This window comes from Pogonomyrmex barbatus, unplaced genomic scaffold (assembly GCF_055798465.1).
Source record: "Pogonomyrmex barbatus isolate J1 unplaced genomic scaffold, ASM5579846v1 scaffold6, whole genome shotgun sequence".
Lineage (NCBI taxonomy): Eukaryota > Metazoa > Arthropoda > Insecta > Hymenoptera > Formicidae > Pogonomyrmex > Pogonomyrmex barbatus.
In genome coordinates, this window is record NW_028297160.1 from 3,097,825 (window position 1) to 3,125,454 (window position 27,630).

At 32.5% G+C, this 27,630-nt stretch overlaps 4 protein-coding genes across 12 annotated transcripts in view; 1 reads left to right on the forward strand and 3 right to left on the reverse strand.

Annotated features, from left to right (window-relative positions):
* Positions 1–1,100: 1,100 nt before the first annotated feature.
* On the reverse strand, positions 1,101–8,256 carry LOC105428999 (pyridoxal-dependent decarboxylase domain-containing protein 1). Of its 2 annotated transcripts, none has more exons than XM_011641637.2 (10): positions 7,834–8,256; positions 7,449–7,688; positions 5,591–6,004; positions 5,089–5,370; positions 4,915–4,986; positions 4,161–4,397; positions 3,741–4,085; positions 3,265–3,550; positions 2,934–3,191; positions 1,101–2,560 (listed from the first exon to the last, which is right to left on the reverse strand). In XM_011641637.2, the coding sequence occupies exons 1-10, from the start codon at positions 7,897–7,899 to the stop codon at positions 2,310–2,312; spliced, it is 2,451 nt and encodes an 816-aa protein (XP_011639939.2). In that variant the 5' UTR covers positions 7,900–8,256; the 3' UTR covers positions 1,101–2,309. The 2 variants fall into 2 exon arrangements, with proteins under 2 accessions (XP_011639939.2, XP_088938738.1); XM_089082612.1 differs by having other exon boundaries at positions 7,774–7,938.
* Positions 8,257–9,322: 1,066 nt separating this feature from the next.
* Positions 9,323–11,651, reverse strand: mRpL12 (mitochondrial ribosomal protein L12). Its single transcript, XM_089082619.1, has 4 exons — positions 11,463–11,651; positions 9,975–10,215; positions 9,627–9,758; positions 9,323–9,505 (listed from the first exon to the last, which is right to left on the reverse strand). The coding sequence occupies exons 1-4, from the start codon at positions 11,525–11,527 to the stop codon at positions 9,389–9,391; spliced, it is 555 nt and encodes a 184-aa protein (XP_088938745.1). The 5' UTR covers positions 11,528–11,651; the 3' UTR covers positions 9,323–9,388.
* Positions 11,652–11,920: 269 nt separating this feature from the next.
* LOC105429001 (uncharacterized) lies at positions 11,921–15,638 on the forward strand. The gene is made up of 4 exons (XM_011641639.3): positions 11,921–12,753; positions 13,067–13,711; positions 14,235–15,124; positions 15,192–15,638. The coding sequence occupies exons 1-4, from the start codon at positions 12,672–12,674 to the stop codon at positions 15,621–15,623; spliced, it is 2,049 nt and encodes a 682-aa protein (XP_011639941.2). The 5' UTR covers positions 11,921–12,671; the 3' UTR covers positions 15,624–15,638.
* Positions 15,639–16,177: 539 nt separating this feature from the next.
* Positions 16,178–27,630, reverse strand: part of LOC105429002 (serine/threonine-protein phosphatase 4 regulatory subunit 1) — a 145,676-nt gene continuing 134,223 nt past the window's right edge. For 7 of the 8 annotated variants that reach the window (XM_089082606.1, XM_011641642.3, XM_011641643.3 and 4 more), the window contains 8 exons: positions 24,374–24,516; positions 24,117–24,263; positions 20,698–20,868; positions 20,079–20,362; positions 19,825–20,002; positions 18,488–19,588; positions 18,134–18,410; positions 16,178–18,046 (listed from right to left, as the gene is read on the reverse strand). In XM_089082606.1, the coding sequence (XP_088938732.1) occupies positions 17,865–18,046; positions 18,134–18,410; positions 18,488–19,588; positions 19,825–20,002; positions 20,079–20,362; positions 20,698–20,868; positions 24,117–24,263; positions 24,374–24,516 (2,483 nt within the window). In that variant the 3' untranslated portion in view covers positions 16,178–17,864. Of the gene's footprint in view, positions 18,047–18,133; positions 18,411–18,487; positions 19,589–19,824; positions 20,003–20,078; positions 20,363–20,697; positions 20,869–24,116; positions 24,264–24,373; positions 24,517–25,779; positions 26,655–27,630 lie in introns of those variants that run through there. The other variant, XM_089082610.1, reaches the window with a different exon arrangement.

The window sequence follows — 27,630 nt, forward strand, 5'->3', positions numbered from 1 at the left end:
CGGTGTAAAAGAAGGCGAGAGCATCTGCGTAACAAACACGAACAAAAGAAAAAAAGGAAAGTGAGATGATTGAGAGAAAAAGAGAATGTGAGCGTGAGTGTATATGTCTATTATATACATGTATGTGTATGCGTGAGAAGGAGAAAGGGGGGAGAGAGAGAGAGAGAGAGAGAACGGAAACTCATTATTTTCAAAGATAATGAGAGTGATGTAATGACATACAACGTTGAGAAACTCGTTTGAATCGGAGCATTTTCTTGGCCTACGGCATTTCTCATTGCGGATTAAAAAAAGAAAAGAAAAAAATATACTTAATAAACGAAAATCAAAAAAAGCTTTTGCAGAATTTGGTTGAATGTCACACGCACATTGACAGTTATGGATACATAGTGACAGGGAGAAAAAAAAGAGAGAGATAAGAACACGGGGGGGGGGACCTAAGCTTTTGTGCACCCTTTAAGACTGATACTGGATATACCGAAGGATCCAGGGCTCTAATGTTTTTTTCGTATATTTATATATATTACATAAGTATATAATCTTTTACACGTTCAGCATGGAATGAGATAATGCTTATTCTGTCACGAAATCTTTGTGTATCCATCTTTTATTCGATATTTTTTTGATATTTAATTTTTGACGTATTTCTCGTACGTATTAGTGAAAATACAAGTCTTTTATATACATATTATCTTTCCTTCTTTGCGTATTTCTCTCTCACTGCGTGAAAGAGATTTACTTATAAAGTATTGTAGAGGCTACTCGACTACTCCAGAGAACCTGTATAAGTTATCATGTTCTATTGCGTCTTTCTTTGTATTGTGCGTGGATATATATATATATATATATATATATATATATATATATTTCCTCGCGAATTTTGATGTAACATAAAGAGACTTATCTCGGAAGTATAGAAGACAACGGGGAACGAATGGAGCTCGTTAATCGATACCACTTTTTGTATATTACGATTGTGTCTAATTGCCATATTCCGGATTTAATTCCTATTGTAACGGAACATGAATATTATAAAAGAGAAATAAAAACCTAAGATCTATAATTATCGCCGTCATTTATCCGTTATGAAAGAAAAGACGTCGATTTTCATTTTATTTATTATTCATTCAGTTATTCATATAGCAAGTTTGCTTTATATTACAAGTTTGGTACATAAATATACATACTGCTTGATTTATTTGCATTTTCGATATTTTTCAACAATTTACCAATAATTTCCTAATACAGTATAATTTATCTAGATTAATCATTGCAATAGTTTTCTTGGTGTCATCATTGATTACAAGAGCAACAATATAGATCTTTTTTTTTTCTCGATGTGAATATATAAGTTTCTTTGGCGAGTAATTGTTTACATCTGTCGGATATCTTCAGAACACTTTCCTTATAATATTTCCATTCACAAGTATATTCCTCAAAATCTTTCATAAAAGATAAATTGTATTATTTTTTTAATGTGTAAACTAATCACATTATATATTTTCATGTTACTTGCAATATTGTGCTTACGGATGAAGACGTAAAACTTAACGAGTGCGAAATATTTATTTGAAAATTAGCAAACGATTGAAAAAAAGCAAAAATCCACGAAGAAATAATAAACTTTTAAATAATTTTAATGATAAAGAACTGAATGTAAGCGTATCTCGGGCTAAAGCGTAATAATTAATAGAGTGCGCAATATTATACATGCGCGCGCGCGCGCACTTAAAACTTTACTATAAACAGAGTCAACAATAAATAATTTTACTATAACGTTGTCTTTTATGGAAATATATTATCTGATGAATTAGTATTAATAAGGTACGAGAAGAAGAAAGTAATTGATTAGAAGAAAATATTTCATTCTGATCATTGTGCCACAAGAGATATTTCAGCATAAAACTGTAATACGAATTTATAAAAGCGACTTGCTATGTGTTATCAGTCTAATAAGTACATGGGCCATCCCATGATTAAGTCATGCTCGCTTGATAGCACAAATAACTTTATGAACTTTATAGGAAAGAGACTACGAACATTCAAATATATAAAAGCGAGAAATATATCTTCGGCGAGAAATAGCCAGTCAAAGTATTAGCAGAAAGATAAAATTAAACTGTCGCGCGCACCTCGTTCTATTTAACCCAATCGATAAGCTATACAAGTTACGGTCTAATACTTCGCAAATATAAAGACTGTACCACTTAAAGGAAACGTTTTAACATTTCATGTTCAAAAAGCATTGTTCTTATTCCAAGTTTAACGAGTTGGAACGATGTATTCTCGATTTATCGATACAATGTTCACTACGACTTTGCTTGCCCAGATTCTTCTTTCACTTGAGGCTGAGGACTGATATTGCTTATTAGAGGCACGTTCTTACCACTCTGTAGGCTAGAATGACTTGATGATCGACTGTGACTTTGACTATTAGCCCCGACTGGCGTTTGCACTAGCGGCTGCGGCGGAGTTCTAGCGCCGGAACCGTTGCTGTTCGTGAAATTAGGTTGTAACTGCATGTGATACTTGTAAATATTTTCTGTACTTTCCACGATACCTGTTTTAAAAAATGTATTATACATGATATTTAAAACAAATAAGGCAATGAATTACAAAACAATAAAAAAAAAAAAAACAAATAGGCTAAGAATCGAACAAATGGAAAGATAATTTATCAAAATTAAGTTGTACAAAGAAGTTAATATATATAAACAATACTTATATACACTTATATATAATATATATAATAATACTTATATATATAAACAAAACTTTAAATTGTAATAAACTTTAAATTTAATCGTAATAAGCTATCATCCCATTTGCTCGTATTTTGACTTGTTTATAGGATATTTAATTTATCACAATTATTAATCTTAGTAATATTTTCATCTAGGCAAATATGATGACGAGCAAATACTTGAAATTACCAGCTTGTAAATTTAGACTACGCCCACGAACACCTGTCTCCTTCGAGATAGGACTCCACCAATTGACAAAAGTCCCTACTACAGGAACGTGCCTGAGAATACCCTCTTGCCACAGTTTCTCCGCATTTTCCCTCTCCAAATCCGTTTGCGCCGTCTCGATGCCTCTCTTGACTACTTCAGAGATGGTATCCATCATTTTAGAACTAGCTTCCACTTCCTGACCAACTTGCAAGACTAAGGACAACAGTTCGGCAACATCTGGAAATAATGTGAAGTTCGATGAAAGAGGCTTTTATATGAAATTATAGTGATGCTGAAAACGTTTACTTGCCTGTATCTTGTGTCACCATGCCAAATCTTACGCAAGCTAAACCATCTGCGCCTTCGCCGAGAGAAAATGCGGCATCCGTGCTGCGTAGAGTTTCAACCAACTGTGTATTTAATTTGTTTAGTTCGTCTCTTGCCTGATCAGTCATGACGTGAATCCAGGTAGGTGGAGCATAACGCACACCTCCCAGACCGGCCCAGCCCGGCATTTCCACTAAATGTAAGGAATCATTCTCTGACACCAAACGTATGAAGGTGTCTTTGTGTTCCACTGTCGCCAGCAATATTTCCTATTCAATAAAATTAATGAATTTGTAATCGTGTTGCTAATAATCATGATCCTACTTGTGTTTTTTAACATTAAACACAATAAGAAAATTTAGATAAAATTCTTCATAAAAAGAAGATTGAATAAATGTCATATCTATTGTTTCGTACATGATAGGACTATAGACCAATATGAAATTAAGATATCCTTACTATTTGTTGCTCAAGACAAGTCACTAAATTGTCTATATCTTCGGTCGTGGGTGGCTGATCGGGATTTTCCAATGGACAGATACGAATCGCGACGCCGCACTGTTCTATATCACAAAGTTCTATCTGTATATTGTCAATGTCCCTCTGGAGAATCTGTCCCAACCAGGAGTTCAACTTATCGTAATAAGGCAGCACGCGGTCCGTAGCTTGAAGATCCTTATTCGCAGATACGAATTGGAAAACTAACGCGTTCGCTACTATTTCAAATAACTGTAAATTGTTTACAGGATTCGCTAGATAATCGCTTAAGGTGTAAGACTCTGTTTCGCCCCCTGGCGGTTGACTCTGAAAAAAGATAACTTTTATTTAAGAATGAGATCAAAAGAGATATCTTTTTATACTTCTTTTATAGAAACCTACCAGTATTCTAATACAAGAGAACTCTTTAATTTTACTGTACAACTCTTCCACAGCCAAAAAACATCTTTTAAATCTGTTATGTACACCGTCTCGACCTAGAACTTGCAGAACGGCCCACAAAGGCAAAGTCGGCAATCGTCTCGACAGAGAATCTGCCATCAACCCTGAAACTAGCGATAGAGTAGTATCTCTCGGAGTGGGTCTTCCTCCTTTAATGTCTGCTAATCTATATAATGTCTATAATTGAAAAATTAAGAAAAACTCAAAGCATTGATCAATCAATGGTATATATAAAAAAATATTAAATATCAAGATACTTAATTCTCAGGAATTCATGTCGAGTTATATTAATCAAATTTTAAACTTTGTATTTTAAAACATTTTATTGTTGAAAATTTGATTGTGATAAAAAAAGACTGTTTGTGATTTAAAATATATTTATTGAGTGATCTCATTAAATTCTTTAAAAACTTTAAATTTGGATGATATTGACTCGAGATGAGTGTGAATATAACTAAAGTCCAAGTGAATTCTGAGGGGAAAAGAAAACAATTATGCAAATATAAACGTATAAAATATAAACGCTTATACAAATATAAACGTATAAACGCATAAGTGTGAGATTGAGATGTTTTAGGACTCTTTAAAGTATTGTAATATTCAACTATTAATGATTATTACTGTTGTTACTGTTATTATTAACATTATAGTTATTTAAATTAACATTAAATTTAAAAGAATCATAAAAGGATACGACCACCGGCAGCGATGGTATACCAAGCCACGTTCCAAGCGGTAATGTAATGCTATCCGCTATTTTTGACGGCTGCAACACAAAAAGATTTTTATAAAAAAATTTTCAAAAATATTTGACGACGTTGAAAATCCTCAATCGTTTTTACTAGTGATGAATTATGTAAATGTTTACCAAATCTTTTGCTGAATTGTTCAATGCAAGCGCAGCTAGCGAATGCCCTCTGAGATGTAGCCAGACATTGTATTTGTCGCATATTGCTCGTAATCGCGTGATGTTATCGCAATGGCCTGTCAACACTGAACCAGCTTCGGCTAGAACTAGTAACGGCGTTACATTGTTCGACTGCGTGTCTTCCGCTAAGCGTCGTTCCAGCGCTGAGACATCCATAGTATGCCTCGAGCCAAACATAGTGTTATGAGGGATCGGTCTTATGCAATGAAGCGGCAAGGAGAGCTGCAAGAGCACAATAAATCTTTTATGTATTATACAAATTTCAAGTGATTGTCAGTTCTTTTCCTTAGATCGTGTTTTTGCCACAAATAAGAGAGTATATCGAGATTATCTATAAATTTTCTTTTTTGTCTTATGTCTTATATACAATGTCCAAACTTTTAAATTGAACAAGATTCATAATGTACTCGGCTCTAACGTTCGGAATGAAGGATCATATCACCTGTCTGCACAAATGCTGAACGACACCCATGGGAGCAGCGACAGAACTGTAAATCAGGGGAGGTTGAGACACGAATGCGGTGAAACCCTCTTCCATGTATCGCGGATATTTTCGATGCAAGGCGAGTCGTGTCACCCTGACCAATCCCTCGAGGTGATCCTCGTGAAAAGAGGACGCACAATCGACGAAGCGGAAGATGTGGCTGAGCCATCTCGTCGTGTCGGCTGCGAGACGACCCGCGAGTTTCTGCGCGTGTGACTTCGGTAACGCTACAGCGTAAGCCGAAACGGTGTGCGTGATTAAGGCCAATTTTGCTGCCTCGGTTAGAGCTGGCAGAGCGGTGATCTGACTGATCGGTGAATCAGTGGATCCTACCTCGACTGGTTGTGGTGCGTCTTCGTGAATCACCAAATCCTAAACAAAAATCTTTGATAGAACTAGCCATATTTATCTTTTCTTAATAATTTTATATACTGATTGTTATTAACTATACATTTTATCTTTTCACAATTATACGTAGAAAAAATAAATTAATATTTATTTATTCGGAAAATATTTTATAATATTAATTTATCTCATCTAATATACAAATACAATTAGTGTCTAAAGAAATGGAAAATAATGCAGTATGTATTAAATATAATTTCTTTTTATTAATATTCAATTTTTTTCTTCAAATGTTTATCAACTTTTTTTATTTAACTTATTAAAATATTGATAAACATTTTAATAAGTAATATTAATAAAAAGAAGTTATATTCTTTTTAAGACTTATAAAACATAATATAGAATATTTTATTTATATTTCTATTCAAAGAATTATACTTATGCCTAATAGTTTATGTTTGTATATAATATAATTTTTTAATTTTTAATATTAACTCTCTATTATGTCATGTAACTTTAAAGTTATTTAAAGTTATTTCATAGTTATATAGTCATTTCATTTTTATAATTTAAATAATATTTTGCCATTATATCATTCTTGATCAAGCAATTTGATTTGATAACAAAAAGAAGTTAAGTATATCAGAAGTCTGATTTTTATAATAATAAAATATTCAAAAATTCGAAATTATTAGTTTATATTCCATAGTCAATGTTTATGTTAATAATACATCACATATATGTATATTTTTTTTAAGCATAAAAAAATTAAATTATAAAGGATTGAATATTTTTACATTAATGTTAATTTTAAAACTTATTATCTTTTCATATTGTAATTCAATTTATAACAATTTATATTACATTGTCTATTTGAAAAAAGTTTATGGAAACGTTTTAAACACAATCAAATATAAACGTAATGTTTGAATCTATGGCATAATTGTTTCTATTTTTAGATATAATCAAGAAAATATTTATTTCGATTCAAAATCAAAGTATTCTTTTAACTCTGAACCTAAATAATTATAATAATCGGAAAAACTTTGAAGTGTAAAAAATAATATAAACAAATCTATCTATTTTTTAAATTACAGAATATAGAATCAAGATCGGATTGAAGAAAAAAAAACGAAAAGACGCAATAACACGAACATTGACCTCTTTACTACGCAGGAATCACACAGACAGGTTTTTAAATATGAGATTCAGAAATTTAAATACATTACGCCGTGTTACTTCGCAAGCGTATACGTTATGTATGTCATGTAACAACGATAGAAACGCGGCTCCCACGTGACACATGTAATTATCGTCGGCGCCGCGCTATCGGCCGTGGCCAACGAGCGGCGCGTAATCGGCACGAGCGCGGGCCAATCAGCGCGCGCGCGCGCTCGACTAAATTTCCGCTGGCCGAATGCAGGCGCGTAAAACGCGCCTCCTACCACCACCGTCACCACTACCATCACACCTGTATCAACGCTAATATTTCCTCCGGTTTCTTCGGCTGTGTCAGGAATCCTGAGGGGTTGTTCCACGTGGTGCCACCGCCGTCGGCGGCCTGCTCCACCGCCTGCTCGAGCCGGGCGATCACCTGGGACGCCTGAAACTGCAACGCGCCCACCTCGCCCGTCGTCGTGGTCGGTGAGCCGCCGCCGCCGCCGCCGCCGCCACCGTCGCCACCGCCACCATCGCCACCGGTGCCACCGACCTGTCAAAATCGAAGAAATACCCGCTGGATTAACCTTACGGCCGTCGTCGTCGCGCGACACGACTTGCCGCGCGATCGCGATCACCCACGTGATCGCGGACCGTCGCGATCTCCCGAGTTCGTTAATCGACGCACGGCTACGCACCTCCGCTATTGTCCGCGCTATACTTTCCATCGTCGCGTTATCGTTTGTGTCAGCCTCCTCGGCCATCGTGGCAGTAGTCGTGGCCGGCAGTAGCGTCGCGTCGCGTCGCCGACGTCAACTCGCTTCGGGCGACGATCGATTGGGCCCGCGACGATGATCTGTAATAAAATTCTTTTCCTGACACTCTGAATGGAGTTGAAACATGTCTGGAGAACGGACAAGACTGTCTGAAATTTTCAGAGGCCGAAATCGAATGAAAGTCACTGGGTCGAAAAAGAACGTGGTCCGATGAAGGCGTGAGGCGACACTTGCTTTATCGATATGGCCGCTGCAGCGCCATTCGTTCAATTCGCAAATACTTTAGAATTATTCTGATTGTATTTCTCTCGTCTCGCGGAAAGAGTAAACAAAGGCTCTTTTGGATATTCGTGCGCTCGGCGTGTAAATTTTATTTTAAATTTTTAGATTTGTTTATTAAATGCGTGTTAGTTTATTAAGCATTTATATATTTAACACATTATTATTATTATTTGTAGGAATGTCTTATCTCTCTCATTACTATCATGTAAATTTTTTCTCGCTTAGTCGTTTACTTATCTATTAGCGGACGTTTGCTGTGATAAAATATCTTAAAGTAATAAAGATTGATAACGTGATATATTTAATATATAGATTTAATAAAAAGTAATCAATTGAAAACAAATTTTAATATAAACAGGATTTTAAAATTATTATATAGGCATATAAAACGAACATGTTTCTCTTATTTTTATCAAGTTTTAAAAAATAATAATATATTCATAAACAATTTATATGTATAATAAAACTCATAATCATATCATAAATATTTTTATATGATTTAATTCGTTGAATAATTAGACTTTCACAACGGTCAAACATGTTATAATAAAAATATAACACAGTTTTTAGCAGTTTTTATAAGTATATATACAGCATACATCAAAACAAAGTATATATAAAAATTACATCGTGTTCTATTTTTTCTATATATGTTATGTAAAAGATGTATTTTAAATGATTTGGAGATTATTTAATTTTTGAATTAACTTTGATTTTTGAGATTTTAGAGAGAAATAGCATATAACACTAAACAGAAACTAAATAACACTAAATAGGAATTAAATAGTATATTTACATTTTGTTCCAAAATTGTTAATTTGATATATGTAATTGATTATTTTTATTTCATATATATTTAAATTATTCAATAGTAATTTAATTTTTTCTTACGGTTAGTGCCAATTCTTTTTTTCATCATGAATTTTAGATGGTATTTACAATTCCTAAAAATTTTTGTCATCTATTGGAAAAAAATGTTACAAATATTTTCTTTCATGAAAATGTTGAAAATCATATCATTTTGACTACATACTTGAATTTCTTTATAGAAATATATATTCTTTTCAAATTTCAATAATTTCATTACTATTGTATAGCCAATATAATTTTAAGTCAAAGAGAGAAAAAATTGTTGATGTAAATGTAAATTTTTATTATAATATTATACATAACAATATGTGCATTTACGTACAAGTTAGATAATTTCGATTGTAGCGCCGACTTTTGTAAGAACATTTCGCAATTGCTCTGCTTCTTCTTTAGGTATATCCGTCTTTACTATTGCAGGTGCGCTTTCAACGAATTTTTTCGCCTATTTTAATATAAGATTTTCAAATTAATACTTTTCAAATTAATGCTCTCTATATATATATATATATATATATATATATATATATATATATTTCATATTTAAAAAGATTATAAATTAATACCTGGACAAGATTTGTGTTCGGTAACAAGTTCTTCAACTCTTTGATTAAAGCTACCTTCTGTTTCTCATCAAATGCTGTCAATTTAACAGTGAATTCTGTTTGTACTTTCTTTTGTATTTGTTCCTCTTCCTCCTGATAATAATGACATTAAAATTGTTTGTTTAAATTGTATATTGACAGATTTGATACATGGATAAGAAACGAAGAAAGATAAACTTAATTATATCGTTTATTATTTGTCTTTCAATTTAATTAAGTGCAATAATAACTTGTTCCTTGTTCTTAAAAATTACATTCTAAAAAAAGGACACTTTCGTAATGTGTATGTATTATTGCAACAATTATTACCATTTGAGGTGCGGCAACAAATCCCCCAACAGGCATAACAGGTGCATCTGGCAGATTTAGTCGTTTTTTTAATAGGTCACTAAGCTGTGCCACTTCTATCAGATTGAGAGCAGTGATATCATTGGCTATTTTGTCGATTTTTGAGTTCACTGGCTTGTCGATTCCAGTTGGGGGAGGTAGAGATGCTACTGATGCAGCCTCTGTCACTGCTGTTGTGCTGGATTCTGTGTGTCGGACAACACTAATGCAAACAGATAATGTTTAGCATGATAAAAAGCATTATTAGACTCCTAAATAAATTCTTATAACTATCAAATAAAACCTGTACTTGGAGAATAATTCAAGAGTATAGATATTATCGACTATCTCAATTATTATTTAATATAAATATTTTAGGAGTTAACTTATAAATTAAATTTATAATTTATTATCATACTGATGTCTTGTAAATAAAAATATATATTTATACAATGATAATATCATATACATTGATAGGTACATATATTTTTTTCTCAAGTAACAATAAAGTGCAGTTTTAAATAAAAGATAAATACTATTCTGTTTTAAATATATGCATTTATAGAATATTAAGGGCTGTATTTCACGTAACACTTATAATGCTCTCAGAATCACTGTTTAAATGTTAAACAAGAACAAATGATGATTATATATATTGCATTGTTAAATAGAATGCAACCAAGATAATAATAAAGCATAAAATTAATAATAGATTGCGAATTAAATTTTGACAGTCATGTCAGCTCTCAGTTAATATTGTCGATCTTCAATACTAGAAGTACTAAACAATCATTTCTGATCATTCTTATATTTATAAATTAATATCTATTTTAGTCATTCAAAATCATATTAAAAATATGACTTTTTAATTTTCTAATTTTTCATCGATTCTAATAATAAATAATAAATGAAGCAAATACAAATTTTAGAATCCTATCTTTCATACCAGAAAAAAATATTAAATATCAAAAATTAAAAAATTAAATTAATTAAAAAAATGGGAAAAGGAGGAGTTAAAAATAAGTATTTGGTACTCTAATGTTAGAGACAACTTTGATTGACGTTCATTCCTACCATATAAATTAACTTCAATCTGATTTAACTTTTTCTTATTTTTAATTCCATGAATTAAAAGGATACAGAGTAAAATAAACCAACATTAAATTAAAATTAATAGACATTGATAGAAGCTGACATAAATTCCAATTAATTTAATAAATAATTAAGTTATCAAATAGTACTTGTAGTATTTTGTCAATGTGTACATTTTTTTATCACATGAAAAGAATGACTGAATAAGGACAAATTATGTAATTAGAAAAATTGTATACATGATCCTGCCGACTCAATTAAATGCTGATTAAATTAATAAGTTAAGGAGCTTGGTCAAATAAACAGCACCGTGTCGAAGCAAATGATCAAAGTTTAGGTTATGTAACCTGCTCGTGTTCGCGATGAAATTAATTTTACCATTTGTGAAATTGGCGAAATTGAGGAAGGCGTTGTCGAGACATCAGACGAGCCGTGTTAATCATCTTGAACTGGTTGCAAACGCGTTTTCGCGAAAATATGAAGTAAAATCAATCCGATCCGGTAATCCGGCACGAATGACCCAAATCTAAGCTGATTCGTCTAGGGATATGCTATTAGTTCTGAAAGAACTAGAGATGCGACTATTTTTTTCGTCCAAGATGTTACTAGATTTTAAAGCAATGAACATAGAGAGAACATTAGTGATAACATTAGAGAACATTAGAGAGAATATCAGTAATAAATAACAGATTAGAAAAGCGACTATCATATCTATGTCATCTATGGTTGATTTTTTATGGTTGATTTTTGCAAAATATTCAAAATTAGTACATAGGTACATAGATGTTTTAAAAATATTTTTGGAAGACATTTTGAAGACGTCACTTAGATATCTTTTAAACATTTTTCAGATGTTTTTTGTTAAAAATCTTTAAGTTATCTTTAAGTGTTCCAACCCAGCAAACCAGTATATAATTTAGAAAGCACAATATAAAAAGAACAATATTTTTATGTATTTATATTGCATCATTGCAATGCAGAGATTAGTTATTCTGTAAACAAAAATTTAATTTTGTTTACGCCATCGTTCATTTCATTTGTATTCTTAATAAAAATTCAATTTTATTAAGAATATTTATAGAATAATAATCTTTGTCACCGCAATAAAACTTTATATAAATTCTCTTATAATATTTAAGGCTTATATAAAAGAAGTAAGATTTTTGCTATTATTTCTATTAAAGTACATTTTTATATTTAAACAATTTTTAATCCAGGTTCTAAATCACCGCAAAATTTTTTATATTTTATATTTTGCATTCTAGAATAATTTATAATTTTTTCATTGTAAATAAAAATAGACGTAATATATTCTTAAAAAGATATTAAAAATATTTATTTTTGTTTTAAATAATCTACGATAACTAAATTTATTATTGATAATTGTTTTAATTGAACTTGAACACTTTCATAAATATGAACGTAGATTCAAGCAGCGTAACCTCGTCTGTTTTCTCGTTGATAAAATCGAATTACAAAGGGAAGCCTGTCTGTTTCAGCTACTTAACACCTGTAAATGATTTCTAAAACACATGATAACGCATTGCGGATCTCGTTTTGCTCGGTTCATCACCAATAAATTGTGTTATGCCGAGATTGATCCTCTCGGATGTTTGGATTCTGACGCTTCTCTTCGGTCTCGCCGTGGCAGAAAATAAAACGTATCCAGGTATTTATCATTATAGCTATCAGACTTCTCAGACTTCTTTATCCTTCCTACACTTTTGCAAAGCTCGAACGAAGGCTATAAATGTAACGCCTATCAGATAAATGAACCTTTCAGAAACCAATCTGATCAATTACACTTTTTATAAATTCTTTTTATTTTAATATATGATTAGTCTGTACTTGGTAGATTTTATCTATTTTTTATTTCATGAAGTTGATCAACTTGACTTCTGAGAGGCTCAAGCAATAAAAATAACGATAATAATTCCCTAGATAATCTTGACAAAAACATACTCAATTCCGCATTTTTTCAGAAAGAAACATTCCCTTCTTGAATCCTCGAGAGAAAAGATTAACACTCGATACCATCGAAAGCTTTTGGAAGCAAAGACAATTTTGTAAAAACGACTCTGTCAGAACTGCTGGATCAGGATCGCCGAATGAAATATTGCGATTCGAAGACAATCAAGCAGCTAAAGCTGTGAACGTAGAAGGAGACTATAAAAATACCAACGAAAAAACTTTGATGGATTACAATGGTCCACTTATAATGGAAGCTCTCGATGACACGAGTGAGCAAGATCTTCCAAATCACATTCGTGTCAAGAGAAACGAACCAATCCTTCGTCAATCAAGCTTTGTGAATTTGCTTGACTCGTTTCCACGAAATTCCTGGCATGAGATCAATGGTACAAGTGCATTCAGAGATTCAACATTCAAAGGATCGTTTTTGGATCGATTTGATATCCTTAAGACTCCTTATGGAATCATCGTAGATAATGTCACCTCGCACTCGCGACATAAGAGAGGAGTCCTGCCTAAAAATCACAAGAAACGCGTGAAAGGAAACGTCAGACATGCAAAGCATCGTGTTGACATCAAGAACCAAAGAAAAAAGCATGGTGTATCGAAGTTTCTCCATCGGCCTGTTACAAAAAAGACAAATAGTCCGAGTTCGAGTATGTTTTCATGATTTTTTTTATCTTGAATATCTCGGAAGTCACATTCATATTTTATTAAACATAATTATTCGATTTTATAAGTTTTTGCCAATTTAAATAAGAATACATTGAATAAAACTTAGACGATCAACATTAATTAGAAAAAGATTTGTCGTTATTCCTTTAGAATACTATTATCTAATTATTTTTTAACTTATTAGTAACTTATTTTTTAACTTATTAAAGTTAAAACTAAAAAAAATTATTTTTAGAATAGATTTAATTTTTTAGGAGAATAGTGTTTATAATAATTATGATAAACTATAATGGTAAAAGTATAACTTAGATGAATGAATTTATAATTAAACAAAAAAGATAAACATCTTTACAAGGAAAATATCTAAAATTCGAGAAAAACTATGTTAATGTTATAGATAATTAATGTTATAGATCATCAACAATATCATATTTAATAAAGTATTAAGTGCTACATAAATGCTACATAAATCGAAGTATTTAGTTTCTATTTATTTATTTGTAGCAAAAAGAAGCAAGAATATTCGAGAAATCAGGATGTCTAAACAAATCGACGAATCACGAGTAAAATCCAGGATAGAGAAAAGAGAATCTGAAAATAACAATTTAAACACTAATATTCTGAATAAAATTAATACTGCCGACCACGAGAAAACAAGAACCTTAATTAATCAGAGAGCATCATTAAGTAATGATAAAAGTCTCGAGCAACAACGAAAAGAAGATTCCGTTATGTTACCTCTTGTGCATACTGGAAAAGCAGAATTACGTGTTCGCATAGAAAAAATTCCCACGAATGAATCGTCATTTGTCAGTTCCAATACTTGGATGGATCGTTCTGCCGGGACCAGTCCTTGTTCGATTATATTACCGACGATTAAATATAAAATGAACGATGAAATCGTCGATATCAATGTCACAAATCTTGAACTCGTCCCGAATCTCAATTCCATTGGAAGAAAAGCAGCTAATAATTTAACAGTAAAGATTAATCTGAAAAAGCTAGATCGCGGAAACAATGCATCTATCGATGAAACAAACAATTCTGAAGATATACCGTTATACAATGCGGAATCTCATCTGACATCCAATGCGCTAAGAATCGAGAACGACCAAGATGCGGAAAATGAAAAATACGATCGCACGAATGAGATAGCTGCGGGATCTTTGGACGAGGACGCAAAGTCGCGCGCAAAGAGAAACCAGGAGATTACATCTAAGCGCTATCTTCAAAATGATAAGAACGCGAAAGGATCGGAACATTTCGAAGTCGGACAGGAAACATTGATCGGTGATATGAAATGTGAGAAGAAGAGACATAAAAGGACCCGCGGTAATCGTGCCGTGAGATCGGTCGAAGAAATTAAGGAGCTTGCTGAAAAGCTAATCGTCAAGGTAAAAACTATTATTTCTCGCAAAACTTACATCAGAATTTACTGTATACTATATCATTCGATTCCAGATAAATGAATTACAAGTTTACGTGAGCAATCATAATGAAACCTTGCGGACGAGGGATTCTTGCTTCGATAAAAACGCGGATCGCGCGGTCGAAAAGGAGCCAAAGATTTCTCTGAAAAAAGACGTTCTGAGGTCTACGTCCAAGATTGCCGAAAAGCGTATCGCGAAGCAGGCAGCCTTAGCGAGTAAAAGAGCATCCCAAATACGTTCTGGTGGTTCGAGGTTCGCGCGAGGAGAGTCTCGAACGAGGAGGAGATTGCGTCGCAAATGGGGCAGGTGGATGGATTGGAGCAGCTGTAGCGTCACCTGCGGCAAAGGTCGACAGATCAGGTGGCGGCATTGCCTGTACGATTGCGACGCGGAAACCGAGATGGAAGAGAAAGCATGCCAATTGCCAGCCTGTCCCCCAAGTAAGTTCCTCGGAATATTCTGAAAGACTGTTCCTTCAAACGATGATCGAAGAATTGAATATTCTACAGAATACCAACGACTTAGACGATACTGTAATTATTAAAAAAATCATCGTATAGTAACAAGTTGATACCTATAATTTTTCGATTGTTCGAAACGTATAGATTAGCACCACTTGCTGAAACCGTTGATAAAGCTACGTTTCGTAAATGAGAATCTCGAATTTGCTTCTTGAGAAGGAAAGTTCAAGTATCAAATTCTTTAATATCATTTGATCTTGTTTTTTTTTCTGTAATAGGTTTCTATATAAACATTTTTTATAACTTCACGTGCATATGTTTTATTATGTAGGAATTTTGAGTCATAAAAATGAAATTGGTGATTGGTGGTTCATCCGGGGAAATAATTTGTAAAATTTTTGTTAAAATTGTTGATATTATCTTAAAATTTGCACGTCACAAATCGTCACAAATCGCCGTATGAATTTTGTTTGCAATATGTGAATGAAATTGTTTATAGCTTCCTGAACCTTCCTTACATATCAACTTATATGTAATAGGATTTTATTTTGCATGATTGTGTAACAAATCATTTGATGTATATTTCTCATCGTCTCATTATCAAATACATAATATATTATACAAGATTTTAAACAATATCCCCTTCTTCGCCTCAGAATTCACAATTAACGAGGGCGTTCATTGCTCAAAGAATAAATCTCTCGCAGCTCAATCATTGTATTCATTGTTACATACAAAGTTACATGAGATACGATTGTTCGCCTCTTACCAATAATTGTTACAGAAAAAATTTTTTTAACGAGCATATACTTTCCGTGCAAATAGATACGAGTTTATACAATGTTTCCTTCTCCTGATCAAATGACGTAAGACTTTGCTTTATTAGCAATACTCGCATACTTTTGTATATTATAAAATCTGATATCGTACAATATTTATAAAGTTTCCTACAATAAATTTTTTTGTTTCATTTCCTGTGATACTGATTTAAAAAATATTAATAAAATTCCTTCAATATTAATAAAATTCAATACATTTATCTCGTTAGTTTAGGTATAATGCAAAAATTGAAATGTATCATAAGCAATGTATAATTCTCATTTCATCAAATTAGATGACATAGTAGTACTATCTAGGCAATTATTTTAAAAGATATTCAACAAATGCAAATATATCATGCTTACGGCAAATTTTATTACAATTGGAACATTATTATGTTGTTCGTGTAAGTATTTAATTATCAACAATTTAACACTTTTTTCTCCTTCCTGGATACTTATATAAAATATCCATCAAGAACACTTTTAAATGCAAGATAAAAAAAAGGACATGTGATAATAAAACGCAGTTATTAATAAAGATTGCAATTCAGCGTGTAAATATAATTGATAAGTTTTTTTATCGAACATAATTTTAGATATGTCAAATATTTTTCGACACGTTTATTGACAAACGATCTATAAAATATTCTCATATGCATGGCACATTCTTAAATGCTGTTTATTTAAAATGCGCCTTATCAGTGTCTAATTTTGATGTTATGCTGCGTTTCTCTCCCTTTCTCTTTCTTAGCTAAGTGCACAATAAAAAATGCTACAAAATAACGATACACGATATAGTGCCAAAAACTTGTACGATCGAATATTCATGAAATGAATTAAGCGAATGAGAAAGATCATTAGTCAATGTAACGCCTTCAACTATTTAATATTCGATTCTTATTCGGGAGAACAGCGTCACATATATAAATTGATCACAATGATAAAACGCACCTATTCTTCGCGCGCATGTATTCATGCATACACACAAATGCTTTTACACTCATGCATCGTTACGTAATCGCACGGTATGAGACCATTTGATACTTACAATTTTGTCCTAGATTAAAAGGACGCAAATACTCATCAGTCAATGTAAATTATAATCTTATCTATCACTCGACTACCTAAATCGTGAACGCTATTATTTAACTTTGAGCTTTGTTTCAACATCATCGATCTATCTGCAATTGCAACTAGATCTGATACATGACACTGACATGTATGTCAGATCGCGGTCAAAGCTTGATGTTCACAATTAGTTGCACACTTTTGGCTTATCATTTACAAGAACTAGTCACTCGTGTGGAAGAACCAAGGCGCATCTTGTGATATTGTATATGTATATATAAAAAGTTCATTTTCTTTTCATATATAAAACCGTGGTGACTCTGTCATGATCCATGAGATCAGAATACATCACTATTAAAATAATATATTTCTTGTTTGTTCAACTTGATTGTTCTCATCGGAAGAACAATAAGCCAATATGTCTATCTGCTGCTCCTCACCTCCAGCCAACACTCGCACATCTCGATCCACGTCAACGCGCATTTTTGTGAGTATTCTTTCCACTTCTTCTATCGCTTCCATGCCCAAGTTGTCGACTAAAATTACAAGATACAAGATTAATATACAATGCATTGAATCAACGCGATATATTACATATAATATGATAATAATATAGTACTTACAACCCATCGCAATTACGTCCGTCGCTATAGTTCTCGCTACAGCTAATCTTACATTAGGTACTCTGTCGCATGACAATTTTATCAAACATGGTAACATTTCTTTAGAAAATTTAACTCCTGTGATCGCGTGGTTGCGGATCAGATGAGCACACACGAGCGCGTAAGTTTGTCGGTGTATCCACTTTTTAGCATTTAAAACTAGAGTCTCTCGAAGCTCGTGAATAAGAGACATGACCAGAGCGTCTTCGGTGGATAAATAGCACATGATTCGCGTAATCTGAAGAAATTTAAATCTAAATTAATAGATGCAACAATTACAAAGTATAATATACACGAATGATCCAAGTATCTTACCAATTCAAGTGCGATGGTTCTAACAGCGGCAACCTTATCTACAAGCAATTGGAAAGATAAAGGCGCGATACTTTGGGCTACATCGCTCGGACTAAATAGGCTCACAATCTCAAGTAATTGCGTGGCCAATTCCTCCCTGAACCTCCAATTCCATTCGTTATCCGTGGCGAGAAAATCACTTAGCCTCGGCAAATATTGGCAGCGATCGATGGATTTGAGTATTTTCAGAAAGGTCGCGAGGTGCTTGAGCACACCTATTCTGACTTCGTCCAGATCCTTAATAAAACCGTCATAGATCGGCACTAAGTCAGTGGCAGTGAGTTCTTCGCCTAAAATCATGGCAATTTCGTGAATGCTGGACGCCAGTGTACGCCTGACTTTCCAATGTTTCGCGCTCGACAATGACTGGTAAGCCTTCTTCAAGCAGTGCCAGTTCTCTTTGCCCAGTGTGAGCGCGACTGCGGGGAAACTGAAGGCACAATGATGCGGGATCTCGGCACCCATGTCCACGCATTGCTCCGGATCGGCCATTGATACATAATAATTTATTAATTCCTGAGGTACGATCTCTTGACTGTTATTCTTTACATCGAAATTCTTATAAGATTCATCACTTTTATCCATGGAGTCCATATCATATATATAAAATTTTCTCTCTCTATCTTTATCTTTTATCTTCTCTAAAATTTTCTCTAGAGTACACTTTGGGGTACAGCTTGAAGTGTCATCCAATGAATCTAATCTCGGAAAACTGTTCTCATCGTCATCATCGTCTTCTTCTTCTTCTTCCTTTGGTTCACTGAATTTATTTGATTGTTCATCGATATTGGGATCATCCTCCACACTTAAATTTATGATAGGAATCAGGATATCGGAAGAGCAACTTGAGCTGTTTTCTTCGCTCGTTGAATCTTCTGTTGTTCCTGCCTTCTGGACATTATTACGATTCATCGCCGATTGCCTTGCGGCATGAATAAGTTCATCATCCAACGGTACATCTGGAGGTATGTAATAATATAAAAATGGATTGTATTTCTCAGATTCAGTCGCCTCTTTTTTAAGATAATTTTTTATAATTGAATAATCTTTTTGACGCAAGGCCTGAAAAAAATTGAAGATATATTGATTATATATTTAAATAATATAGATTCATAATAATTTATATTATAATAAAATAAACTATATATATTTTTAGAATAAATTTTTATAAGACTTGATAAATTTAAAATAAAAGATATATATCAATCCTTGTTTATTCTGTATAAAACAAACTTTAATAAATGTTATCTATTGTTATTACACGTCTAATAAATGTTATATATTGTTATTATACGTACATATGGCGAAAAATCCGTTTTCTGGCAATCATCTTCTTCCGAAGAATTCGATAATTTATCATGTCTCAAATTCATCACAGGCAGATAAAAAGGGCTTTTGGTATTATCATCCATATCTGGTATTTGACTTTTAATTCCGCTCTTCGTAGGGAAGATTCCTTCGTACGAATAACGTATACTACAAAATACATATCCAATCTAAATTGATGTAAACAGTTGCAATGCAATTAAATTAAAAAAGTGTATCATGATACCTGGGATGATTATCCTGTTTACTGGTGTACACTAATTCGCCATTCTTATTGTAAGTGACTTCGGCAAATTGTTTGGCAAAAGTCGATATGAATGGACCTAATATTTGAAAAGCTGATATTCGCACCCATTTCGAATCGTCGTTCAAGTATTTGGCCAGTATGTCGGCAAGTAACAATCGGCGATGCTCAGGCGTTGAACAGCAAGAGACCGGCATCATCACTTCAACACACGCTTTTCGCACATTCCACACTCTATCGCCGCACAGGTCGACAAATGTAGGAATCTAAGATCAATATGAATGTCATCAATAAATTAATAATACTATTAAACTCAGAGAATTAAAAAATTAAAACGTTAATTTTTTAACTTTCTACTTTTATAATTTAGAAATAAACTTTATATAGGGATAACGCATGATTCCAAAAACGCGTGAAAATCGTCGATCTCGATCGTGAAATCGACAGATTTCAGATTCGATCCTATCATCCCATATATCTCTTATGTTATAAAAGGTTGATTGAAGAAAAGAAATAGTAGGAATAAAGAAATATATGACATGAGGTGAATTGTAACTTGTTATTGAATGATAAAGTTTTCCAATTTATAAAAAAGACTCACCAATTTGCTGTACAGTTTCTTTTTTCCCACAGCAGTACACATTTCTCCAAAATGAGTAGCACAGATTCTTCTCACCATCATGTCGTTATCCTCGCATAGGTCTAAGTACCGTGTCAGAAAGACCTTTTCTGTAAGTTCGCTACCAATCAGCGGTGCCAGTCTACACATGAGCTGCGAATCGATATAAAATATGGAACATTGAGAAAATGAATAAAGCTAGTGCCAGACTATATGCAATTTGTACTACTAGTAACTCCAGATTTGCTATTTAAGATTTATGAATAATATAAATATTCGTCATGAGAATTGTTATACATTATTTCCCATTCATCCATAATTCATTAATGGAGCGGTTTTATAACAAAATCAAAGGATGAAAATGCGCATAATCTGGCACTAACTTAAATGTTAAATTTAATTATAAATACCATTATTCATATATTCATGTTTCGAGTATTTCTAAGTACGTAAGTTAGTAGTACATATAGTTCATTCGAACTAATATTAGATTAAACCGGAATATTCATATTTTGATAATTTCAAAGCATCTCTTAAAATTATTTCGATTAAAAGGCAAGTTTTAGTTCATATGTTTGACGCACTTATTAAGTGAAGCGTATAATTACATATGTATGTACAATAAATGTTAAGTAGCAATTTTTAAAGTACTAAGTAACATTTTTTAAAGTACTAAATAATATTTATAAATATTATAAGTAACAGGTGAGATATATCGTTCCGTTCCGCTCATCAAAGCTGGCTGTGATATGAATCAATAGCACCACATCACAACCACTCTGATGGGAGGAACAGAGGAACATTCGATGATAATGTTCTGTAAAAGACTGTATTAATTAATGAATTAACTTATAAGATGTACAATTTTACACTATATCACAAAATGACATATTTTGATGGTATAAAGAGAAATAGATATATATATTATCATATTATCATAAATTGCATTATCACAATTAACAGATTAAATTGTACAAAAGTATTGTATTATTGTACATATTTATATTTACATAAAAAACATCAATCATTAGAATAATAATGCAAATCTATTTCTCTTTCATTTTTTCAAAATAAGACACATCTTATAAAAAATCTTTTGTAAAGTATTTCATTATTTTACTAAGATATCATAATATCATTTTCTTCTTATAATTATGTAAAAATGTTCTTTTTAAATTTTGCTTTAAATTTAAAATTATTAATAATAACATACAATATTATATTGCGATAGTACTAATTATACAAAACATGTATCAATAAAAATTTCTTACTTTTATTGTAACATATAATACTATGTTACAATAAAAGTAAGAAATTTGTATTGACACATGTTAGCTTAGATTAAATAATAATATAGGTAATAGACTAGGCAACAGTATATTACTATTACACCTATACCTATACTATTACCTAAGCTACCTTAACCTATGTCAGTAATTTAAAAATTTCGTACTTTTATTTGTATATACTCACTATTTGCAACTGTCTTCAGTCAACTATTCCTAACATAGTTCGTACATGTTGAAGTAAAGAGAGAAATTCTCTTCTTCCTCAGAAAGAATTTCTTTTGCGTATTCCAAACTTGCTGAACTGTGAGTGTCGCAACGCTCATCAAAGCTGGCTGTGATATGAGCATCATTACATCAGCATATTACAGCCACTTTGTGAGCAACGCGAACACTCTTCCTGACAATCTTTGCCATCCTTATCATCCATTCCCACGCAGATCAAGTGGAGAAGACGATGTATAAAACAGCGATCCAAATCGTCAAAAATGGCTGTGATATGAAATTCAGAAGAGCAACACGCCACAACCAATTTGACGATTGGATCGCGTTCCTTCTTCTGTGGCATTATTCCTCGGACGAAATTTCATATGATGTGCCATAAAAAGCACACGAATAATTTTTTGTGAGATTTAACACAAACATGGATATAACACTATGTCAATTTTTCTCAGTAGAGCTTTTTATTGTTATTCGTTTCACAAGCTTGCCTAAAATTCACACATGTCACATGTATATCATCGATTCAACAGGTATATTACGCTGATAGCAGAATATGAAATCTTCTCGACGATCAATTCTGCGGGCCAGCTCATCAAAATGGCTGTGATATGACTCGAAACATTCCACAACCAATTTGATGTATCGGACCGCAAAAGGTACATTCCCGTTCATGGTACTTCGATGGTGCTTCTCCGATATATCATCTTTCGCCTTTCCACTGCTTTCTTCGTGCCATATATGTTATTTTCGTGCGTTTTCTTTCTGTTTCGTCGTTCACTTTTTACTGTTTTTATCTCCGTTCTTTTAATTACCGAAGCGCGTTGAAAATAGACACAATTTTGATCATCAAAGCTGGCTGTGATAGTCGAACTCTATGACAAACCAACTTTGATGGTAAAAGTATGTCCTGTCTTTCGTCAGGATGCCGGTGCCAGTGTTTTCCATGAGGAGAAAACGAATGTCTTCATTATTTTTCTTTTTGTTCATGAAAATCTTCAACTGATGACGGCTAAGTATTTCCCTTGCTCTTTTAATCTTCTAAAGCGCGTTCACTCCGTTTTCCTTTTTCTTTTTCTCTCTGACTCTCATTTTCCTTATCTTCTTATATTTTTTGCCTCGATTCGACGACTTGTTTTTCCTGCTGGCGCGACAGATCGCATAATTTTCACCGCGATTTCACATTTTTTATGCCAACATCTCCGGGGCGAAACGGACGCCGCATGAAAGACAAGATAGTGAGACGCGATTGCGAAAGAACATCTCACTACCCATGTCTTTCAGGAGGAATCCGTGAATACGGAGGAAGATAGTCTCGATTTCACACGCAAAGAGATGTAATCACCACGTATGTATCACTAATCGCGCAAACATAAGATTCCAAAATCCTATTCACGTGTCAATGACGACATAAAATAAATTATATAAATGACAAAAAGATAGATCTCAAAAAATATAATTGTTTTTACTTACTTTATCACTTTATTACTCATTTATTTTACTTTAAGAACATTTACTTGCAAATATTAAAAATATCAGAAGAAAGTCTTTTATATAAAAGAAGTGGAATAAGCATGTAAAATCTACCCCCGTACCAATTGAGCTATATATATATATATATATATATATATATTCCGTTATGCCCTTTCTATTTTTGTCTACAAATTATTTATTTAGAAATGAAATAAAATAGAAAAAACTTTTCTTATACAATTTACATTAATTTCTTTTTGGATAATAGTGAAGTTTAACAAATCTTTATCGTCCTTAACACGTGATTTTTTTTTTCTTTAAGATGTAATTTTAACTGTTACGCAGAGAAACTATTTTTATATTCAGCTGCTACTTTCACTTTAGCAATAAGGGCGGAAGACGAATAAAGTGCGGGAAACTTACAGAGATATTTGCGTTTCGGACATGTTCGTCGATCATCGTATAGGATAGACTTTCTATCGTCGGACAGATAATATTTTCAATCGCATCATTGTCAAGGAATCCTCGTTTCACCAACATTGTCAGCGCGCTTTGTGCCATTTGCCGTACCTGTGAAATAAAAACATCATAATATTTACATAGTTGCTAGAATATTTCGGTTGTTTTTGTCTCAGAAGAACATATTCAAAATACAAGACAAATATGTAATGATCACTTGCCTGATTATCCAAATCGCTCAGATACTTCATGATGATACCAAGCAGATGATTGCGAAGGACGTCTCCGAAAAGATGTGGCGCTTCGTGGCAGATAATTGCCACATTTGGGATTTGTTCCATCAGATCTGACCGTACCAAAGCATCTGCAATCAAATTACATTATTATTATCTTTGAAAACATAGAAAGCTTATTTTCAAATCGATCTCGTAAGAAATTTTGCAAAGCTCGAACTCCTAATTCCGTAATTTATAAGGATAATTTCATTACTAAGATGTGGATTCAAATTTTGTAAATTCCCTGAGAATTCCCGGATTTTCCAGGAATTTTAATAAAAAATTCCAAGAAATTTATAAAAATTTTTAAGGCAGTTTTAAAATAAATTTATTAAGTTTTAAAATAAATTTATTATCAAACGAACTTTTTAATATTCTTTAATCATATAATTATAAAGAAAAAATTATTTGAGATTTGAATATTAAATTAAAAATATTAAAAACAAAATAATATAAAGGACCATACAACAATTTGTTTACGATACATAGATTTATTTTATCAGAGATACAGATCTTAAAAAATGATTAAATACACAACGTATAATGACAAGGAATATTATAAATTGTATTAATTAAATAATATGTATTATGGAACTATATACTAAAAGTTAATATTGATGATTTCTCTTTAGTACAAGTATGCTCTCTATATGTCCTTCGATATAGGACCGCGTTAATTTTTGACATTACTGGACATTACAGAAAATATAAGAAATAATTTTGTCAAAAAGAAATAAAATTTAAATTTGAAAGTAAAATTTCAAAAATTTCCCTGAATACTAATGAAATTCGTTGAAAACCCATGATTTTCAAAGAGAAAAACTAAATCCCTTGAGAATTTCAAATTTTCCCGATTTTTCCCGGTATTTCCTGGTAGTATCCATCCATCCTGGTTAATATATTGAGACAGAAATACTATTTTGATACATCTTGTTTGCAGTTTTGTAACGTATGCCTATTAAGTCATAGATGTCGTCGAGACTCTCGACACAAAAAGTCTCGTCTCCTCTCGGGCTCGTCCGAAACCCTCTTCTTTCTAAAAGGAAAAACAGAAGATGCTAAAAATCCGACACGGATTTCAAGTCTATCGAAGCAGAGACTAAGCAACGATAGAAAAATAATCATGTTAATGTAGAGTGTAGATTCACGCATTGAAAATATAGAAACGATACGTGAATTGGGTGAGCGAATTGAAGCTTCGAAGATATTTTCGATAAATAAAATTAAAAAAAATCTATTTTCACAAGTAAAGCAAGTGAGATTTTTACAAATCTGGAAAAACCAGAAAACTTGAATTATATACTGTCCGAATAAAATTTAACAAGACTCCTCTTTTCTTCGAGATATACTACCTAGACGTCATGTTGCCGTGGTGCGACACTTTCAGGTCCTCTTCGGTAATGGATCGTCGAGATCGCGCGGGCGTCTTATATAGACTATTCCTCTGCGAAAGATTTTACGAATACATGCCAGATTTTTGGAAAAGGAGGGAAGAATGTAAGCGGAGTAGGGACAGTCGAACGGTTATAGGTCGGATAAAATTAATCGTGGAAGGGAGGAATAGTTACAAGCTAATAGGAAAGAGGAAACAAGAGGAAAGAAGAAGAAAATTGCAAGGGAAACATCGTAGAAACCTTTCGTAGAAACAACTTGAAAATTCTCGCGCGTTCCGGAAAACTCGCGTTAAATTTTCTTTTATTTATACGCATAGATCAATGTATAGATCTTGGGTCAATGACCTTTTTCCCTCCCTCTTTTCAGGTCAAATTCCAAAATTTCTATGACTCATCACGTGTGACCGTCACGTGCTTTTGCATGTTCTGTATTCCTTTTTCTCTTTTCCCCTTGGAGTTTCTAGAAAAAAATTTCGATTCTTCGATTCTCGGTAGAAAAATGGAAAAAGGAGCAAAAGATATACAATTCTTTTTTCTCTCTGCATGTCTATTAATCATTTGTAAAGATTTATTTTTTTTTCCCCGCCCTTTTGCTCTTTTATAAACTTTTCTAAATTCTGTGCATTTGATTTCCCGCTGCTTCTTATTCCCGCTGTGTCCATTCAATTGTAAAATCAATTGTAAATGTGTCTAAATGTGTGAAAAATTGTAATCTGAATTATCGCAAAAATTTTACTTGTTCGCTAATGCAATTGTAGGATTCGCGATTAACTAAGAGATTGTGATCGATTGTAGAGATTGTGAAAAAGTCAACACTTTCGTAATTTAAGTCATCGAAGGAAATAGTAATCAATTACGAGGATAAAAACATACAAAAAAAAAAAAAAGATTTTGTGCTATCATTAATAAAGAATTGCTTAAATATTTTTGCTGACATAATTGTATAAAATTTGTTACTGAATTTGCATACTGAAAAAATAATAACAAATGTTACTATTGCATCAATATACATTAATAATAATAATAAACTTTACAATAAAATAGCAAATTTGAAATTACATTAATTAGACATTAGCAATCTTTCTTAATTACATAACATATTTTTTTTCATGAGTAGATCATTTTCTTATAAACTGATTAGAATTTATCTCGATAAGGAATAATCATGTATTTTTTATAATAAATAATAATTTGAAAAATATTGAATATAAAACATTTGTCTTTTAGACAATCGTCTTAATTTTGCAATTGAGATTTTTACAAATAATTTTAAGAAATATGAAATTACTGAATAAAAAAAATTGTAGAAATTGTAGACAGATATAGAACTAATATTTTTATTTAAATAAATCGTATGTTTATGCCAAAATTGGCCAATCCGCGCCAATATAAACTTATCATAGCATATATAAACTGTGTGTGTGTGTGTGTGTGTGTGTGTGTGTGTGTGTGTGTGTGTGTGTGAAGGGTGTGTATGTAGGGTTGCCATCCGCCCTCTTTTTCCCGGACACCTGTTTTTTTTGTGATGCGAGCGGACTGATGATGCGGATTGTCGAAGTCGCGCGGTCAGATTTACTGACGCAAGTACATCACACAGCTCCTTTTAATGTAAATAGTACATTTTACAATAGGTAGAATAATACTATAATAATGCAATAATACATTATAAAATAAAGGCGTTCGGGGAGACGATTCGGGGAGACCGAGACGACAAGAGGATTTCTTGAAAACGCCCGGGATTACTACTATACATGTCCTAAGTTCACATAGTCACGAAATATTTTAGAAATTTGTATTTTTTTTGATTCC